Source organism: Sceloporus undulatus, chromosome 8 (genome assembly GCF_019175285.1).
Source record: "Sceloporus undulatus isolate JIND9_A2432 ecotype Alabama chromosome 8, SceUnd_v1.1, whole genome shotgun sequence".
NCBI classification, from domain to species: domain Eukaryota; kingdom Metazoa; phylum Chordata; class Lepidosauria; order Squamata; family Phrynosomatidae; genus Sceloporus; species Sceloporus undulatus.
The window spans coordinates 35,723,551-35,744,948 of NC_056529.1; the positions used below are offsets into that span (position 1 = coordinate 35,723,551).

The 21,398-nt window shown below is 43.8% G+C and overlaps 1 protein-coding gene across 9 annotated transcripts in view; it reads right to left on the minus strand.

Moving 5' to 3' along the window:
- The window catches only part of ABCC6 (ATP binding cassette subfamily C member 6), a 337,990-nt gene that overhangs the window by 34,858 nt on the left and 281,734 nt on the right, over window positions 1–21,398 (minus strand). For 5 of the 9 annotated variants that reach the window (XR_006100480.1, XR_006100478.1, XR_006100479.1 and 2 more), the window contains exons 2-8: window positions 20,394–20,570; window positions 17,462–17,587; window positions 14,727–14,864; window positions 13,258–13,383; window positions 10,845–10,906; window positions 2,685–2,816; window positions 1,218–1,421 (exon numbers count right to left, since the gene is read on the minus strand). Coding sequence is in view for 6 of the 9 variants with exons in the window: in XM_042437337.1 (XP_042293271.1) it covers window positions 1,218–1,421; window positions 2,685–2,816; window positions 10,845–10,906; window positions 13,258–13,383; window positions 14,727–14,864; window positions 17,462–17,587; window positions 20,394–20,570 (965 nt within the window). In the remaining 3 variants the exon portion in view is untranslated. Of the gene's footprint in view, window positions 1–1,217; window positions 1,422–2,684; window positions 2,817–6,752; window positions 6,929–10,844; window positions 10,907–13,257; window positions 13,384–14,726; window positions 14,865–15,075; window positions 15,132–17,461; window positions 17,588–17,781; window positions 18,257–20,393; window positions 20,571–21,398 lie in introns of those variants that run through there. The other 4 variants (XM_042437339.1, XM_042437340.1, XM_042437342.1 and 1 more) reach the window with 4 other exon arrangements.

Genomic DNA, 21,398 nt, shown 5'->3' on the forward strand with positions numbered 1-21,398 from the left:
GCATATGCTGAAAGCTGTGTATATCACGCCCGCATACGATGTGGGCGCACTGTATAAGATAAGATGTTTAAAAGAGGCAAGAAACAATTTAGGCTTGAAAGAGTTAAATAAAGGAACTGGAAAAAATAATTTGTATCTATTAAAGTACTCTGATTACTGTAACCATACAATCTGTGAAACATTCTTGAAAAGATATTATCTTAACACCCGCTTATAAATAAAGTTAATGTTTATTTGTTTCCAGAAGAGTATTGTCCTGAGTGAATTTATAACAATAACTTCACACACTACCAAAGATAAAACACATCTAAGAGGAGGACATTGGGGACCCCAACTCTAATTCATTTAAAGGAAAGTGTATTAAGGGTAGATGTAGGGCAAGTGACTAAGACCAAGGGGTCTTCAAATATTTATGAGGTGAAGATAATCTCTAAGCACTGATGGGAAGACTGCTTTGGGAAGACATAATTGGTGCCAAGCAGCAGGATCAACACTGTGAAGGTGTTTTGCTGTGTTAAGACTAACTATCTTGACTAAAACTGGGGCAATGGTGAATTTTTTTTCAGAACTTTAAATACAAATCGGTGCATGATAACTCAGAGGCGAAGCAGACTGGTGGCTTGGACTAGCCTCTGGCCACTCCAGCCCCAATTGGCCAGGAACTATGGCGACCAGACAGCACACTCTGAGCTTTTGGGTGCTCTTTTTTCCAGTGACTTTGGGCCGCCTTGGGTGGCCTCAGAGCAGCTTCCAGCCACATCAGGGGCATGTGTCGTCTGCACACCATGCCCCTAAAGCCCCTGCACCTTTTGGCCTGTTTCGGGCCTCAGACATAAATGCCAATATATTTAACTCCAATGGGGCTAAATAAGTGTAAATAGGGATAGCAGGCACATCTGTAACACTGTGACAAATTCTGGCTCCACAGGTTAGGAAGAACATTGAGAAACTAGTGTGTGTCCAGAGACAGGTAACTAAGATGATTGTTAATCTTAGGGGAGAATGTTCAGTCTGGAGAAAAAAGGTTAAGGGGAGAAAGCATAGCATCCTTCAAATATCTGAACGGCTGTCATGAAGAATATGGAGTGCTCACTGGTGCTGAGAAGGGGGATTGATTAGATGTCATCTAACATCTCTTCCAACTTTTAAAATTGTATGGTGTACCATTGAGTATCTGCTGTATCAGCTTAGAAACATATTTTCGGGTGCCCACATACCTTAATGTCTTTGGAACCAAAAACAAGAAGACATCACCAATAACTAAGCAGAGAGTCCCAAGAAGAAAATATGTCCCAAATACACTCCAGAAAGCTTTCAGCAATGGTTTGCTTTTGCTATTTTCTTGTTGAAGCAGGATGGGAGTTTCATCAACCTCTTGTCTATTTCCTTGCTCTTGTTTATGTTTCATAAATTCCAAAATTCTGATCAATAAAGTAAAAAACAATGAACTTTATTTGATTTTACTATATTTATATGGTTGCACAGCCACAGATCAGAGCTATTACCAAAATAAAGCCATAGAATCATAAAGGCAACATAAAATAGCCCACAGAATTAAATTGTATTTTTAAAAAACCCTGAGGAAAAGACATACGTCAGTTCCCTTTATTCTTCTCATGCTGATGAAGTCTCTTTGGTAAACTAGGAAATCAATACACTGACACTGAATATGGTTATAGTTTGTGCTAAAATGATAATAAACATGACACAAGCCCTGAAAAATTACTCTTTTTTGGATTACAGCTTTGATGGTTAGAGGATTCCAGACGGTGATGTAAAAAAAAAGTTACGTTCCCAATTCCAGGTTGGTGCCAGGTAAACCTCTCCAGAGATGCTAGCACTGGGATCCTATCAAGTGGCTTTTCATTCCTTTTGCAAAGGTGAGCTTTGCTGGATCTAATGAAAAGCTCACCTTGTACAACATCCTATTCACAACCAAGGCCAGCCATATGTTTCCAGAGAGGCCCGCAACAGTCATTTGCTTTTCCAGATCCCAAATGGGACTAGCAGCTGGATCGCTTCCTTACAATGTAAAGGATGCAGCAGCTGTGGACAAGTCTACATAGGGACCACCAAACGCAGTGTGCAAACAAGAATCAAGGAACATGAGAGAGACTGCAGACTGGGTCAGCCAGAAAAATCAGCAGTAGCAGAACATGCCACAAACCATCCTGGGCATAAAATACTGTTTGAAAACACTTAAGTTCTGGACCATGCCAACCACTACCATGTCAGGATGCACAGGGAAGCCATTGAAATCCACAAACATCTGGATAATATCAACAGGAAAGAAGAAACCCTCAAAGTAAATAAAGTTTGGCTACCAGTCCTGAAGAATAGCAAAATAAGGACTCAGCAAATGTGAAACCATTCAGAGTCAGGGGCTTTCCCAGCAGATAACTGATCACCAATTAGCAGACATTAATCCTTGTTTGCATTAGCCTCCCAGGCTGAGGCCAGTCATCAACACGGAACAATACACATGCAAATCACTCCTGCATTCCCAGGCTCACACAGTATATATACCCCCAATTTTTGCAGGCAAAGCATTCTCTGAAGATGCCAGCCACAGATGCTGGCGAAATGTCAGAAAGAAACTCTGCTAGAACATGGCCACATAGCCTGAAAAACCCACAAAAAACTATGCTTCTTTACACTTTGCTTTAATGCATAAAGGCACTTACTGCTCAGCTCTTGCATGATTCTTTTCCCAGGCATCTTCAAACTTGGTAACAATCTCTTCAGAGGAGTTTTCTTTCGCTAATGACCACAAGTCTTCTGTTTGTAGTGGTTTCCAATATCCTTTCCAGATCATCCTGTAAAACAAGCAGCATCAGGGAAGCAAATAGCTAAGCCTATATTCAATTGCTAGTGCCAGCCAGAATAGACACACTGAATCAATTCCTAAATGGTGACTTAAGAAGTCCATTGTTTTGTTTCTGTGGGTCTGTTCTAATTAGGTACTAGCAACTAGGTCTAAACCTGAATGTATGAGTATTGTGCATTTCACTGTTGTGGGGTATGTGGGACATACATTTATGAAATTATATGTCTGGAGTGTCAATGTAGTTTGTATCTGTCTGACTTTGGGGAACGGGGTCGGCAACCCCCGGGCGGCTCACAGAGGCGGCAGGACCAGGCCCAGCCTGGACCTGCTGCCGCCGCCACCACCACTACCACTGCCGCCTCTTCCTCCACCTTCTCCTCCACCTCCTCCTGGGCCGCACGACCGCTTGACCGCGCTGCCCTCCTCCTCCACCACTGCGCGGAGGAGGAAGAGGAGGGCCGCGCGGCCTGGGGCAGAGGAGGCAAAGGGGGAAGCCCCGCACCACCCTCCCTGCGCAGCCCCGCACCACCCTCCCCACCTCCCGGCATGGCCCCACGCTGCCCACCTCATTCTCCTCTGCCTCCTCCGCCCCGCCCCCAGGCCGCATGGCGCATGGAGGAGGGGGGAGGAGAAGAAGGAAGAGGAGGAAGAGGAGAAGGAAGAGGAGGAGGGGGGAGCAGCAGGAGGAGGAGGAAGAGATGGAGGGGGAGCAGAAGGAGGAGGAGGAGGAGGAAGAGGAGGAGGGGGAGCTGAAGGAATCATAAAATCATAGAGTTGCAAGAGACCGCACGGGCCATCCAGTCCAACCCCCTGCCATGCAGGAAATCCAAATCAAAGCATCCCCAACAGATGGCCAGTTTCTCAATGTCCTTTTTGAATTGTGGTGCCCAGAACTGGACACAATATTCCAGGTGGGGCCGGACCAGAGCAGAATACAGTGGCACTATTACTTCTCTTGATCTAGACGCTATACTTTTATTGATGCAGCCTAAAATTGCATTCGCCTTTTTAGCTGCTGCATCGCACTGTTGACTCATGTTCAACTTGTGGTCTACTTGGACTCCTAGATCCCTTTCACATGTAGTTTCATTCAGCCAGGTGTCCCCAATCCTATATCTGTGCATTTTATTTTTCTGCCCTAAGTGCAATACCTTACATTTCTCCGTGTTGAATTTCATTTTGTTAGCTTTGGCCCCGTTTTCTAGTCCGTTCAGGTCATTTTGAATCTTGATCCTGGAGTATTAGCTACTCCTCCTAATTTGGTGTCATCTGCAAATTTGATAAGTATGCTCCCAATTCTGTCATCCAAGTCATTGATAAAGATGTTCAACAGGGATCGGCAACCTGTGGCCCGCCGAGCCGTTGGGACCAGCCCCTGCTCAGTTCTGCCACCGATTGCCGCCGCCAAAGGCCCCACGGGGCCTTTGGCAATGGGCAAGGGGGGGCTATTGGCCTCTCGCACAGGCACGCGGGGAGGAGGAGGATGAGGAGGGAGGAAGGAAGGAAGAGCAGGAGGAAGGAGAAAGGAGGAGGAGGAGGAAGGAGCAGAAGGAGGAGGAAGAAGAAGAAGAGGAGGAGGAGGATGGTGATGGTGATGGTGATATTGATATGAGCCAGCTTCAGAGGCACGGCCAATGTAAGTTGCTGTGATTTTTACAAACTCATGCACAGTAAAGAAAAAACACAGTCCCTTGACCAAGTACACACTTCTGAGAAGAACAGTTGAACCCGAGGGCAAATCACTTCTTGTGAGACCACCTTGACATGTTCAATATGCATAGCCATGTGAACCTTTCTGTGATCTGTCTAGGAATAATGCCCAAATGTCCTCCATTTTGATCATGCCTAAGAAACATGCATTTATATTAACATTTTTTAAAAAGCATCAAATTTTTCACATGTCCTCCATTTTAAAAATGTGTCCTACATTTGAAAATGTTGTCCTATATTATTTAATTATTTAATTATGTATTTTTTGGCTTCGTCCCCCGCCATTGTCTGGGGTACACCAACCTGGCCTCCAGCTCAAAAAGGTTGCCTACCCCTGATGTTGAATAGCACTGGGCCCAGGACAGAGCCCTGTGGGACCCCACTGGTCACTTCTCTCCAGGATGAAAAGGAGCCATTATTGAGCACCCTTTGGGTTTGGCCAGTCAACCAATTACAAATCCATGTAACAGTTACTTTGTCTAGCCCACATTTTACAAGTTTGTTTGCAAGAATGTCATGGGAAACCTTGTCAAAGGCCTTACTGAAATCAAGATATACTATATCCACAGCATTCCCTTCATCTACCAAGCTGGTAATTTTATCAAAGAAAGAGATCAGATTTGTCTGGCCTGACTTGTTTTTCTGAAACCCATGTTGACTTTTTGTGATTATGGCATGGCCTTCTAGATGTTCACAGACTCTCTGTTTAATCATAGAATCATAGAGTTGGAAGAGACCACTAGGGCCATTCAGTCCAACCCCCTGCCATGCAGGAAATCCAAATCAAAGCATCCCTGACAGAAGGCCATCCAGCCTCTGTTTAAAGACCTCCAAGGAAGGAGACTCTATCACCCTCAAAGGGAGGGCATTCCACTGTCGAAGAGTCCTTACTGTCAGGAAGTTCCTCCTAATGTTGAGGTGGAATCTCTTTGCCTGTAGCTTGCATCCATTGTTCCAGGTTCTGTTCTCTGGAGCAGAAGAAAACAAGCTTGTTCCCTCCTCAATTTGACATCCCTTCAAATATTTAAACATGGCTATCATATCAACTCTTAAGCTTCTTTTCTCCAGGCTAAACCTCCCCAGCTCCCTAAGTCCTTCCTCATAGGGCATGGTTTCCAGACCCTTCACCATTTTTGTCGCCCTCCTTTGGACACGCTCCAGTTTCTCAATGTCCTTTCTGAATTGTGGCGCCCAGAACTGGACACAATATTCTAGGTGGGGCCTGACCAAAGCAGAATACAGTGGAACTATTCTCTTGATCTAGACACTATACTTTTATTGATGCAGCCTAAAATTGCATTGGCTTTTTTAGCTGCCGCATCACACTGTTCACTCACGTTCAACTTGTGGTCTACTTGGACTCCTAGATCCCTTTCACACGTAGTTTCATTCAGCCAGGTGTCACCCATCCTATATCTGTGCATTTTATTTTTCTGCCCTAAGTGCAATACCTTACATTTCTCCATGTTGAATTTCATTTTTTTAGCTTTGGCCCAGCTTTCTAGTCTATTTAGGTCATTTTGAATCTTGATCCTGTCCTCTAGGGTATTAGCTATTCCTCCTAATTTGGTGTCATCTGCAAATTTGATAAGTATGCTCCCAATTCTGTCATCCAGGTCATTGATAAAGATGTTGAATAACACTGGGCCCAGGACAGAGCCCTGTGGGACCCCACTGGTTGTCAGAATCCACCTTCAGTCAGTCATTCAAGGTGCATTCTGCCATGAGGTTTGGAGAGATAGAGAGATAGAGAGATAGATAGATAGACCGCAGAGTGGGGGGGTCAGGGAATAGGTTCTCACACACAAATAGGGAAGAGATACATACGCATATAGAGAGAGGAAGTGGAGATATAGATAGACAGTCATTTTGGGAATAGGGGCTGCCACCATGAGGAATGGGCCGGATGGTCACGTATTGCAGAAAGGCAGTTTTATGAGGGGTTGTTGGGTAACTGATACCAAAGATACATACAGTCTTAGATCTCTCCTTGGTAGAGGATCTAGGAACCAAATAGTCAACAACCCCCCTTCCTTTCCCCCTTAAGAACAAAGGGAGAACTTCTACATCAAAGGCTGAACCGAAGGGAAACCAACTCAAAGGGAAGGGTCTGGGGAATTGTAAAGTGCGGTCTCTATGTGGAGTTCCTCAGATTCAGCAAAGACGTGGCCAGGAATGCTTCAACTTTATCTTTATAATAAACTTTCTGATTTACCTGAAGTTTGTTGTGGATTTTTGGTCAGAGCAATCTCTCTGCGCAAAGTCTCACACTGGTCACTTCTCTCCAGGATGAAAAGGAGCCATTGTTGAGCACCCTTTGGGTTCGGCCGGTCAACCAGTTACAAATCCATGTAACAGTTACTTTGTCTAGTCCACATTTTACAAGCTTGTTTGCAAGAATGTCATGGGGAACTTTGTCAAAGGCCTTACTGAAATCAAGATATACTATATCCACAGCATTCCCTTCATCTAACAAGCTGGTAATTTTATCAAAGAAAGAGATTAGATTTGTCTGGCATGACTAGTTTCTCTGAAACCCATGTTGAGTTTTTGTGATTATGGAATTGCCATCTAGATGTTCACAGACTCTTTGTTTAATTATCTGCTCTAGAATCTTTCTTGGGATTGATGTCAGACTAACTGGACGATAATTGTTGGGATCCTCTTTTTTCCCCTTTTTGAAGATGGGGACAACGTTTGCCCTCCGCCAGTCTGCTGGGACTTCTCCTGTTTTCCAGGAGTTTTCAAAGATTATTGCCAATGGCTCCGATATTACATTTGCCAGTTCTTTTAATACCCTTGGATGGAGTTCATCTGGTCCCGGAGACTTAAATTCATTTAGATTAACAAGGTGTTCCTCTACTATCTATTTAATTACTCAATGCTGAAATTCCCCTATTCTGTCCTCTGCTCCATTATCCTCAGGTTGAGCACCCTTTTCCTTTTCTGAGAAGACTGAGGCAAAGAAGGTGTTGAGTAATTCTGCCTTTTCTCTGTCCCCTGTTAACATTTTGCCATCCTCTCGACGCAGTGGCCCTACCGTTTCCTTCTTCTTACTTTTGCTGCAGACATATCCAAAAAAGCCCTTTTTGTTGTTTTTAACCTCTCTAGCAAGCCTGAGTTCATTCTGCGCTTTAGCTTTTCTGACTTTACCCCTACACATGCCTGCTATTTCTTTGAATTCCTTTTTTGTGATTTCCCCCTTTTTCCATTTCTTATACATGTTCCGTTTCAAACTCAGCTCAGTTGAACGTTCCTTAGTCATCCATCCTGGTTTCTTGAGACACCTCCCATTTTTCTTTTTCACTGGAACTGTTTGAAATTGTGCCTTCAGTATCTCTCTTTTGAGAAACTCCCATCCGGCCTGAACTCCCTTCCCTTTTAGTATTTCTGACCATGGGATCACCCTCAATACTTCTCTAAGTTCACTGAAATCCGCTCTCCTAAAGTCTAGAATGCATGTTTGACTATGCCTGGCTTCTCCTTTCCATTGTATAACAAACTCCAGGAGAACATGGTCACTTCCACCTAAAGATCCCACCACTTGCACCCCATTAACCAAGTCATCCTTGTTGGTTAGGATCAGATCCAAAATAGCTGACACCCTTGTTGCCTCTTCCACCTTTTGGACCATGAAATAGTCTTCCAGGCAAGTGAGGAATTTGCTAGACCTTGTGGATTTCGCTGAGTTTGACTTCCAGCAAATGTCAGGGTAGTTAAAGTCGCCTATCACTACTACATCTTTCTTTTCTGACTGTGTGGTCATCTGTTCTAGAAAGATATCATCCAATTCCTCAGTCTGACTTGGGGGTCTGTAGTAGACTCCCACTGTAACATCCTTGTTGTTTCCCTCCCCTTTGATTCTTATCCAGATGCTCTCCACCTGGCTTCCATGATTGATGTCCTGGATCTCTTCACTGGTGTAAATATCTCTGACATATAATGCTATTCCTCCTCCTTTCCTGTTTGGCCTATTTCTCTTAAAAAGATTATACCCCTCTATTTCCACATTGCAATCATGAGACTCATCCCACCAGGTTTCAGTGATGCCTATTATATCATATTTGCTTTGCTGTACTAGGAGTTCAAGTTCATCTTGCTTATTTCCCATGCTCTGTGCATTAGTGTAGAGGCATCGCAGACCACGGGTCCCATTTACTTGTTGCTTGTGCAAGTTTATTTGCCTCCTACTGTTGGGTCCTTGCACTTTTTTTCTTGTTTCCTCTGTGTCTGTTTGACTATTTTCGCCATCCCTTTCGCCTTCCTTAATATTGTCTCCCTTCCCCACGGAACTCAGTTTAAAGCCCTCTTGATCAAGTTCTTGAGACTGTTGGCAAAAACATTTCTTCCAACTGGCGTGAGATGCAACCCACCCGTTGCAAGAAGTCCCTCCTCATGGAACTGCAGTCCATGATCAAAGAATCCAAATCGTTCTCGGCGGCACCATCTGCGAAGCCAGTTGTTCACATCCACTATTTTCTTATCCCTTCCTGGACTGTGCCCTTCAACTGGCAGAAAAGACGAGATGACAACCTGTACATCCATTCCTTTCAGCTTCCTACCAAGCGCCTCGTAATCCCTTTTGATGTTCTGCAGGCTGTGTCTTGCAGTATCGTTGGTTCCCACGTGGACCAAAAGGAAGGGGTATTGGTCATAGGCTTGACCAGTCTTGTCAGCCTCTCTGTCACATCACGGATCTTTTCCCCTGGGAGACAACACACCTCTCGAGACATCTTGTCAGGCCTACAAATCACTGCTTCTGTACCTCTCAGCAAGGAGTCCCCCACTATGACCACACGCCTCCTATGAGGGTTAGCAGTGGCTGTTCCCTTGGGTGGGACTCTCAGGCTTGCCTGCTCTGTCCCTGAAGTCTGTCCATGCTGCTCTTCTTCATCCTCCTTGATAAGGGAAAGAGCTTCGAATCGATTCTCTAGCTGCAAGCTTCCCAAACAATCCCTTCTTGGCCTACTTCTCTGTGTGACATTCCTCCAGCTGTCTGCCTCCTGTGTATGTGAAGTGACCTCCTCGGCTCCAGCATCTTCCTCTGCGTGGTATTCGTCCAGGATTGTTAGTTCTGTTGTGTCCAGGAAATCCTCCTGCTCCCTAATATGCTGAAGTGTAGCTACTCTGGACTCCAACTGTTGCACTTTCTCCTCCAAGAGAGCTACCAATTTGCACTTGGGGCATATGAAGTTCTCCACTTCTGTAGGCAAGAAGACAAACATCCCACAAGTGTTGCAGGTGACTGCCGTGGTTCCATCAGTGTCCATACTGAAAAGTCTTAGGAAATTACTGGAACAGGACTGTGGGCTTCCTCCTGAAAAAAAAATCCTCCATAAAACACCAACGTTAAGCCCCTGATGTTTCAACAATTTGTGGCAGTGAGCTCAGTCAGTTCTGCCTCTGCTGTAGATTTCCTCAGATGAAAAAAGATGAAATAAAAATGGAAATAAAATTTCGGCGCGCGGCTCTGGGAGGAGTAATAAAGAGCTAGTCTGCTAGCTCCGCCCCGAGTGACTCACAGATGTGACTCACTGAAGATGTGACTACAAGCACACTCTTCCTAGAGTTAAAAAAATTAAACAGTCACCACTTACAATGGCTTCCCAGCTACCTCTCTCCTCCTCCTCTCTGTAGCAGGAACTGCTCTGCAGAGGCTCTGGGAGGAGTAATAAAGTAATAAATAACCCACATTCTCCATGTTGGCCTCAGTTGCAGTCCAACAAAAGCTGGAGGGCCAGATGATCCCACCGAATTCCAAGATGGATCAGATTATAGTCCTCTATTTGAAGGTGTCCTCTATTCAAAGCCTTTAAATTAAAGATTGGGAACATAAGGGACCAAAGGCAGTTTCAAGAAAGTTCTTGAGGATGTGTACATTTGAGTGGCAGGCAGGGACAAAATACCACATCCATGTCATTTTTCCAGAGCAGGGTGCAACATGGTCTTGACAATGTTTTGTTCCACCCTTTTGTCCCTGATTGCCACTCAAATGTACACATCCTCAAGAACTTGTGTGAAACTGCCTTTGGCCCCCTATGTGAGCGAACAATGTTCCCTATCTTTGATTTAAAGGCTTCCCAGTTCAAATTCGGATCAGAGCTCTCAATATAGGGAGATTAATAGTGTGGACTTTGAGCTGGTTATCCTCACTAAGCACCTAGACAACATAAAAAGCAGCAGGCCCACAGGGGGTTAACTGGTCACACTCTTTTTATGGGGAGATGGATTGTATTTCTATTTAAAAAGTAATTTTTTTCCAGCTTGCGTTAATACCTTCAAAGAAGCATGTGGCATATTTTCTTACCTTGCAAACCACCAAAATGTGATTTTGGAAAGAAAAGAGGCTCTGGATTCAGGACATGGGTTCTGTAAAAGTTTGAAGTATAAGATAAATCTCAGATGTGCATATAATACAATATCTTACAATAAAAAATAGAAAAATATCAGAAAATGAAAATGCTGCATCCCAAAACAAATCCATTCTCTATATTCCAGTTGGTCTTTGTCATCTGGGTGTCCTCCCTCTGGGTCACTTTCTTCTTATTCCTCTGAGTCTTCAGCCTCTACTTCTTGTTCATGTTGTGAATCTTTCTTACATTCATGTTGCTGTTTTCCAGCTTCTTCTTCATACAATCTTTCTAAACCCTTTATATGTTTTTTCAAAAATTCTTCAGCTTTCGCTGCTGTATTTATTTTGTAACTTTTTTAGTTGTGCGTAAAAGATATTCCATCTATATCTTATGCCCTTCATAAGGTGTCTCATTAAGAAATTACATTCCCTTCTTCTCTCAATCATGATATCCTTTTCGTAATTTAATGGTATAAATCAGTCTCCCATTCTCTCTCTTGTAAAATATATTACTATAACGCTTGGTAAATTCTTCTTTTTTTGTTGTTGAGAAGTTAATTCTGAAGATTTAAACCACCTTGGTATAAATCTTTCTTTGGTTTGTCCTACAAATTCTGCTAGTGCTGGAATTAGTTTCCAAAATTAGCTCTTCATTTTGTTGTTCATATAGGCTCTTTATTATCAGATATCTTCTTCTGTCTCATTTCTATCAATATAGTTGTTTCTTGCTGATAGTTGATACCACCGTATTCTGTTGCTAAACTCTTCAAATATAACAATCCCATATTTTACCAACCACTTTGTCTCTGCCCCAGTCCTTCCTTCACTGTCATCTGTCTCATATGTCTGGCTTCGTCTGTTCTCCTCAGCTTCCCCTTCTGGTTCTTCTTTCGGAGCCTTCTTTTGATGATCACTTTTCTCCTTCACCTCCTCTGGCGAATCAGCATCTCACCATCTCCATCTCTCTCACACATCTTTTATTCCCTTTCAGTTTAAAAGTTCAAAGTCACTTTGCTAATTTCAGCTTCACTTTTTCACATCATTTCTTTCCCTGGTTAATTGATTAGGTGTATTAATTTATTTCCCAACTTCTTCTTTCTCAAATTAGTCACAATCTCTTTAACTTAAATCCTCAGTTAATAATCACAGTCCCTCTTTAGTGTCAGTAGAATAATACTGTAGAAGATCGTCCTCTCTCAAATCTTATTAAACTTACAATGCAGTCTGTCTTCTGTTTAAAAGGATGGGCGGCAATGCTTCTGCTAGCTCAGCCAACTACAAGAATGCCATGATGGCTTCATGGATCTTCTCAGCCCTTCCATGTCAGATCAGTCTTATTTGATTTTATATGGTGCTAGATGCTGGAATTGATCTCCATGAGCCCCTTTGAATTTCCTTTACCAAGGGTACACTTTTTTTTTATTTTGGAGGTTTTTTCTTTGACTAGCTATTATGTCCTGCTGCTGACTAATATCAGTCTCCAGTCTCTCCAGGTTTGGCTGAGAAAACTCCTCTCTTGGTACTCTGGAATGCTGCTGCAGTACTAGGCTAGATGGCCAACAGCAACTTCATATGTTCATAAGTTATACTAGTCATCAATACAAATTCACTGAACTTCTGGAATTTTATATAAAATTGTAGAACATCTGCATATTTTACTACAAACAGCAAAATCTATATGCAATTCCCCTACATCTGGGTTGAGGACATATTAGGCTTATCACAAAACTCCATTTACAAATTTTTACAATTCATTGTGAAAAGCCAAAACTCAGTCCTAAAATAGTTCATATGTGTGTCAGTGATTATTAACAAATAATAATAACAACAACAACAACAACATCCTACCTTTTTCCCAGTTTGGGACTCAAGGATAAAAACACATACTTAATATTCACAAAATACAAAAGTTAAAAGATGATTAAATGATTAAAAATTAAAACTAGTTTTTAAAAAGTAAACCATCAGAAAAGCAGCACAACAAAATAGCAAACAGAAAGTCCAGGGGGAATCTGTGGCCCTCTAGAGAATTGCTGAAATTCCCAGCATACCTCACCACTGGCTATGTTGGCTTGGCCTGATGGGAGTTGAAGTCCAACAATATCCACAGCATTATAATTGCTTTGTTATATGTAATTTAAGATCATTAGGAATTTGAGAAATAACACATTTATACTTTATTATCCATTATTTTAGCTTGGCTGAGAGGATGAGGACATCAACTCTTTTACCAGGAGCAGTAAGGACTGGAAATGTATAAGAAGAAGAAGAAGAAAGGGGGGGGGAGGGGAAGGGGGAGCTGGAATTCTAAAGAAATCATTAAAGAATCTCTAAATGAATATCAATATCAAATAAGTCAAATTCTTACAGTGTCAATGGCAACTTTAAAGAAGAACGGAGGCTGATCTACAATGCAGCAGAGCACAAGTTCCAACAAGACCAAGGTGAAATAAATATATGAGGTAACATTATGGAAGGGATCTCTTCCGAAACCCTGCAAAAGTAAATAATTCATGATATTATGCACATACCGTATATACTTGACTATGAGTCGAGACATTTATGCCCCAAAATTGACCCTTGTAGAAGGGTCAATACATCAGTAATGCTTAGAAAGGTCCTAAAGCAAGCAAGCCTAATGCCTCAATCTCCACTGAACACCAATTCCTTCCCCCTCCAGACCATTTTCCAAGCCTTTGCTTTCAATCAGAAAAACTCCCCATTTAAATCCACTTGCTTCTCTCTCTGTTCTGTTCTATAAGCCATGGCTTCCTATGGAAAAAGCTCCCCATTTAATTCCACTTGCTTCTCTCTTTGGTCCTTTTTGCAAGATCTGGCTTCCTATAAAAAAATCTCAACTGCCACTGCTGTGGGCTCTTAGTGAGAGAAGTGTGTAAAACACCCCAGCAGAGACAGAAGGAGGATCACAGTGACTATCAGCAGTCCAGGGGGCGGAAGAAGCTGCTGGTTCTACTGGTACTTGGACCTCTGTCTTCCAAATGGATTCCTCTCTCTTCAGGACTGAGGCCCTAACTCAGTAGGCACTGTGTTTGTCATCACTCGCAGCTATTTTGCCTGCTAGGGCTATAAAACCAGGATCTGACAGGGCTTTGCTGCAAAACACCCCAGCAGAGAGAATGAGGGAACCACAGTGACTATCTGGGGCCAGAGGGAAGAAGAAGCTGCTGTTTGGACCTCTGCCTTCCAAGTGCCTTCTAAGAAGCAGAGCCCTACTCCAGTCCATCCGGTGCCATCTGGCCATTGAGGGAGAGATGCAGACCCAGCTCCATCAGGCCTGGCCTAGATTAAGAAGCCGAGCCCTCCCTCCAGTCCATCTGCCTTGATCCAGGCCTCAGAAGGAGAGAAGAACTGCTGGACCTGATCCCCTTCCCGACTACCATTCCCTTCTCCTTTTGTGTCGTGTCTTTTTAGATTTTAATCCTGAGGGCAGGGAACCATCTTATTAAAAATAATAATAATTGCAAGCCGCTCTGATAGCCTTTAGGGCTGAGTATAAATACCATAATAAATAAATAAATAAATGTATACTTGCTCTCACTCTCTTCATGGAGAACATACTGGAACACAGCTGCCTATTACCTTTGCTCTTCTAGAATAGTTCAGTGAGGATCAAGCTGTTCTATATTAAGAGTGGAATTCTTTAACAATTATTTCTCCTTTTCTGTTTCTACTTGGTTCTTGCAGAATCCTCCTCCTAAGGTGGGCACTTCCACTGTTGCTGGAGAAAAGGCTCTGACCTGACCCATTGATCAAAGTTAACATCTGTTACAGAAAGGTCGCCAAAATTATGTGACACAATCAACAATCTAGACTTACATCTTCCAGAACATGTTGTATTTTGGAGCTAAGCGAAACTGTAGTGGAGAGAAAAGAGAGTAACCAATACATCAACAGAATGCCTGAAGATTGGACACCTTTCTGTCGTTCCATCTGGGTTAGAAATATAACCAGGACCTAACAGGAAAGTAAGACAAAAATATATAATACAAAATGTGGTCAGACTAAGTAGCAGCTTTACAACTGAAAAAAAGAAAGAAAATTCAAGTAATAAAAGTGAGCAACATTAAGGCACTGCTGCTGTGGCAGTGTCCTGGACTGCGGCCAGCACTCACAGACACACGCTGATAGAATGGTTCAGCCAAGCAAGTGGATGCAAAACACAGACCTTGCAAGGATTCAGCGTGAAAGCAGTCCGAGAAGTCAAGCCGAGGTCAGGATACCAGAAGACAAAGCAAACCGAAAACCAAGCCGAAGTCAGGATACTGGGAGTCAGAGTGGTCAAAGCAGTCCGAGGTCAAAGCAGCCAGAAGATAACAAGGGTCCGGTCCGAGGTCAAAGCAACAAGGAATCAAGATACAAGAAGCCAGTGCTAAAAGCGATCATGCAATAAACTCAGGCAAACAGTGAAGATCTCTCAACAGTTTAAATAAGGGAAACTCTCCCCTGTGCCACCTGAGGCTGGTTGGCTAATTGCCTCTCTGCAATCCTCTTGGATCTGTGCCTGCAAGCACTCTCAGCCCTTCTCTCTTTGAACGTAGGCACCTCCAGGCAAGCTTCCTCCCCAGAGTCACCACTGGGCTGTTGCACCATAGAAGGCCCCTCTCTAGCACTAGGACCTGGTTGGGCCTCCTCCTCTGGGGCTGGGAGAGCACAGCTGGGACCTGGCAGAGCAGGATTGCCACCTGGTGTAGCCTCAATCAGCTCTTGCTCTGGAGGAGGCTCATCCTCCGAGAGCTGATCTTGGCTGGCCATGACAGGCAGCCAAATGGAGCTGTTGCAAGCAAAACAGTGGAGAAGATACCACAAATCACTTGCATCACCACTTAGAATCACAGAGTTGGAGCATGTCTTGTAAGCCATCCAGGCAAACTTGGGTGCCTGAAACAGAAGAAAAACCCTCCTTCCATTCGGCCTGTCATAGCCTTGGCCTCAGAGGGGCAGAAGAACTGGTAGTGTCTGCAGGATTTGATCCTCTTCTCCACTGCCATTCCTTTATGGTTTTGTGTCACGTCTTTTTAGACTGTAAGCCTGAGGGCAGGGAACTGTAACAAGTTGTTCTAAAGAGTGAGGTATAAATACAAACAAACAAACAGACAAACAAATAATAAACATCCAGCTTCATATAGGAAAATCAGAGCAAGAGAATTCTTAATAAATTACTGTCCAGCCTCTGTTTGAAAACCACCAACAAAGGATAGCCCAGTACCTGTCTAGGCCAGGGGTCGGCAACCTCCGGCCCGCGAGTGCCTTTCCGCTGGCCCCCGGTCCCTCCTGCCGCCAAAATTGCCGCCGATTTCGGTGGCTTCGGCCACCATTTTGTCCTTCAAAATGGTGGCGCCCATTAAGAGGCCCGCTGCGGCCTCTGGAGCCCTGAAACGGGGCTCCAGGAGCCACACCGGAGCTCTGGGAGGCCCGTTGCCATCGCCGGGGCCCTCCAGGAGGGCTCCGGTGGCAGCAGCGGGCCCCTGGCAGGCCAGTTGCCGTCACTGGGCCCTCCAGGAGGTCTCCAGCAGTGGCAGCGAGCCTCTGGGAGGCCCATTGCCTTCCCAGCGGCCCTCCAGGAGGTCTCCGGCGGCGGCAGCGGGCCACTGGGAGGCCCATTGCCTTCCCTGGGGCCCTCCAGGAGGACTCCGACAGCGGCAGCGGGCCCCTGGCGTCAGGAGCCAGCAAAGACAGGGAGACATCCAGCGCTGGCGGTCCCCGCCGGCTTTTTCCCAGCCTCTGACAGGGCCTGGGGCCCCTCAGGGGCCGGCAAAGAGGAGGTGGCCTGGCCCCTGGGGGTGGAAGCTCTGCCCCCAGAGGGTGGAGGCTCCATGCCCGGCACGCGACCCCGCCCCCAGGGGGTGGAAGCTCCACCCCCCGGCTTCGGCCCCCCAGTTGTCTGAGGGACAGCAACCCGGCCTCCGGCTCAAAAAGGTTGCCTACCCCTGGTCTAGGCTATCACTTTCATTATTGAACTAACTCAGCCCCAAGAAATTGCTCCTAACATTCAGTTGAAATCTACCCTCTTAACCATTAGATCGGGGCAGCAGAGAACAAGAGCTTCTCAGCCTTCAGTCTTCCCGAATTGCTTGCCTCTGGTTATCCTGGATGGGGCTTTTTGGTGGCTGAACACCAAAACATTTGGAGGGCCAAAAGGTAATAACCACAGTTTTGTGTAACAACCTCTCAAGTCTTCTATTAAACACTAAAATCCATACTCAATCCAAATGTGCTCCAGTCCCTCCTTCAACCACTGGTGAAGAGTGGCTCTCCCAGTGTCACCACCACCCTACTCTGGAGAATCCTCCAAACTGCTTTTCAGCTGTAACATTTGCTGCTGTTGGAGAGAGGCAAAGTTCCAGTGTGGTGGTGGCGGCGGCGGCGGTAGCCCTCCTGGAATGGATATAACTAACTGTGTGTGATTTTACTGGTAATCACTTTGGATTGTTAAGACTCTGTTACTGGGATTTCCCTGCCTAGAAATAGGACTGGCTGATTCTAAGTGCCCAGGAAAGGTGGGGGGAGGGAAAAGGAGATGCAATAGAAAACTAAGCAAATGTTGGAATTACCATAGTGAACAGCTGTAAAGCAGGGCTGATGATGACTCCTGCACCCTGCTGAATTCCTTGGTTTGCTTCCCAGAGAATGTGGACTGTACTTGAGAAATACATCACTAAGAAAACAAAGCCAAGAACCTAGAAACAAGATGAACATATTGTTCAGAAGAACATGGTAACATGAATATCTGTGGTACATATTCTTCCCTCCCATGGAAACTATAAATCATTTCTTAATTCAGTGAATGAAGATATCATCAAGTTATCGAATCTTTGTTTCAAGTAGTACTGAAATTTATCCAAATCTTTAGCGAATTTACTATTGGTTTTACCTTCAAGTATGTATGTCATTTTGTCCATTTTTGTTACGTCCACAAGTTTTTCAATCCACTCCTCCTCCATAAGAATGTTTGGTGTTTTCTAACACTTAACCAAGAGAAGTTTTAATATCTTTCTTAATTTTGGTTTCAAAGTTAAACAATCCAAGTAAGAAAAAGCCAGGGCTTGAGGTTTTTTTTTTTTTTTGTTTTTTTTTTTTTTGTTAAATTATCTTCATTTTGGCTCAAATCATGAGCCAGTATTTTTTTACTTTGCTACAACCCCACCACATATGAAAAAAATATTCCAACATATTTACCACATTTCCAACACAAATTGTTAGCAGTTTTTAGGAGCCCTGTGGTGGCACAGCGGTTAAATGCCTGTACTGCAACCACTCACTCACAAACCACAAGATTGTGAGTTCAATCCCATCCAGGGGATCAAGGTCAACTCAGCCTGTCATCCTTCCGAGATTGCTAAAATGAATACCCAGCTTGTTGGGGGCAATTAACTTACATTTTGTAAACTGGTTAGGGACTGCTTAAGTGCACTGATAATTGGTATAGAAACGTACTTGCTATTGCTATTTATGGCCCGGTACACACGGTACTAAAGCAACCGCACAGTCCCTAACCCTAGTACGCCGCAGTGCTGTAACAATGGTGGTGCACCGTGTATACGGGCAGATGCATAGCATCCGCATGTCGTGTGCACTTGTTACATCACGAATGCACCATTGGCGCACTCAGACATCACAATGGCGGCGCAAAAAGAACACTCTTTTTGCGGGTTCTTTTTCCTCCACAGGGAAGCCGCGGTTTGGCGGCTGAAGCTTCCCTGCAGGGGAAAAAAGGCACCAGCAGGCCTTTTTTGGGAGGTCTGTACTGTGCCTATATATGTTAGAGATATGCATCATTTTACTGCAGTTCTCTTTGAGGGATTTTGGTGTAGAATCTTTGTTTGTATTTAATCCAAATTTTATAAAATGCTTTCCTGTTTGTATGTTTAGTAAATGTTCTTTGCATTTGTATTTTGCTAAACCACAGGAAACCATGCCAAACAAAGTTTAAGCCATGTTCTTCAACAATCCTTCTGAGATCGCTAAAATGAGTACCCAGATTGTTGGGGGCAATTAGCTTACAGTTGTACATCACTTAGTACATTTGTGGGGTGGCCATCTGTCGAGGATGCTTTGATTGGGATTTCCTGCATGGCAGGGGTTGGACTGGATGGCCCTTGTGGTCTCTTCCAACTCTACGATTCTATGATTCTATGATTTATATCTTACCCTTGGTTTTTTTCTTTGCCACACAAATTTTTGCAGTCCTTTCTAAATTGATCAAACCATTTACTAGAAATATTTAGTGGAATTGTTTGGGAAAGGTACATTAACTTGAAAGAACATTCATTTTAACAGCTGAAAGTCTTCCCAGAAGTGAAAGATTCAAAGCTTTCCACTGTTCTAAATGATTTTTGCACCTTTCCATTTTTTAGCATTGTTATTTTGGAACAGATATCCTAAGTATCTAACTTTGGGCCCGTACAGACAGGCCAAAATAAAGCTGCTTTGGGTCACTTTGGAGGTATGCTGTTTAAATGATGCATGCGTCCTAAGAGGCCAGAAGCCGCACCGAAGCCATGCTTCAGTCCTAAGGGCTGGAGCGCAATTTTAGCGCTGCTTCTGGCCTCTTAAGATATGTGTGTCAATTAAACAGCAGACCTCTAAAGTGACCCAAAGCAACTTTATTTTGGCCTGTCTGTACAGGCCCTTTCTTAACAATTTCCATTCCAAATTTCTTTTCCAGTTGTTTATAGAAAGACTGAAATGTAAAAAAAGAAGTGGGGAAAATGAATCATAATTTTTCTGTTTTCTTAAGAAAGGTTTACAAAAAAAATCAAACATCAAACCTTGATTTTCCATTTTTTATAAGGGACACCATTTTGCTCTGTCATTATATTTAATGGGACTTGAGCATTCACGTATTTTGTTATCCACGGGGGGTCTTGGAACCAAACCCCAGCGTATAACAAGGGTCCACTGTATTTCTTTATAGCTATTATTTCAGCAATCGAAAGGTTTTTAAATTATTAACTACTGTTGATGTGTTTCCATAAATGTTTGAATATCCATTTATGTGTTCGCTTTTGTTTGTGTCGAATGTGTATTATATGGATATGTGACATGACCTAGAAATAATTAATAAAAATATAACTTTAAAAAAAGAAGACAAACATGGTAACATAAAGGTCTGGACAAAGGAAGGCACAGACCCCCTCCATTCTGTCTCATCCCAATGTTTCATTCTTGTTGCTAGTCATTAAGGAAACGTACAATTCTTCATATACCTGAAATCACTCCCTTCCTCCAATTTTAGCCTTGCTTGATTTAAATTCCTCCTTTCTCTCTTTGAAAAAGCAGCTTATAGAACTGGCACAATTAAAATGTTATGTGAAATAAACATAACGAACCCCAGTTAAACCCAAACCAATTAAAAATATTGGAGAATTGGCTGTTACCCAATTGATAATATTGAGGGTGACATGGTCTGACTCTGAAGAAGGGTAGTGTCTTACATTGCTATTTAAACCTGTTTAAAAGCCCCCACTGCAGAAAACGACTTGCCATTTTTGCTTTGAAGACAGCAGACATCCTGATATAACCTCTGGCATTCTTCTGAAGATAAAGGTAATAGAAGGGGAAAGAGATCCAAAGGCAGATGCAAGGGATCCAAATCAGGACAGTAGATTGAAAGCAGGTAGTCAGACTTGGAGTATCTGTATACCATGTCTGGTTCCAATCCTGCAAACAACACAGGGACAGATGTTAAAGCCGAAGAGCAGGGGTCGGCAACCCCTGGCCTGCGGGCCGGATGCGGCCCACGTAGGCGGCAGGACCGGCCCCAGCCCAGTCCTGCCACCGCCTCCGCCTCCTCCTCCACCTCCTCCTCCTCCTCCACTTAGGGTTGCCATAAGTCAGGACCTCCAAACCGGGACAAATGTAGGACAAATGTAGGACAGGATTTTCAAATGGAGGACACTTTTTATAAAAAATGGAGGACACGCAAAAAAATTGCTGCTTTTTTAAAAAATGTTAAAAGAAATGCATGTTTCTTAGGCATGATCAAAATGGAGGACATTTGGGCATTACACTCGTCCCCCGGGTTACGAAATTAATTCGTTCCGCCGCCATTTTCGTAACCCGGAAGTCTTTCGTTAGCCGAATTGCCATAGGCGCTAATGGGGGAAAAGCCGCGGCTCTGCCGCGGCTCCATTTAAAATAGCGCCGGCGTTTTTTCGCAACCCGGATAAACCTTCGTAACCCGGAAATAATTAATTAAAGTTTTTTTCTTCGTAACCCGGAAATTTCGTAACGCGGCGCGTTCGTATCCCGGGGTAAGAGTGTATTCCTAGACAGATGGCAGAAATGGACTTTCCTTTCTGGCCAAACCTCCCCCCTCCATTCCAAAATACACACAACACACATTTGGGCATTTAACATAGCTTTATTTAACATGGCCTCTTGCCATACAGTGTCATGTATGGTTTGAGCACTGAACCATGACTCTGGAGATCAGGGTTTGAATGCAAACTCAGCTATAAAATCCAGAGGGTGACCTTGACCATGTCA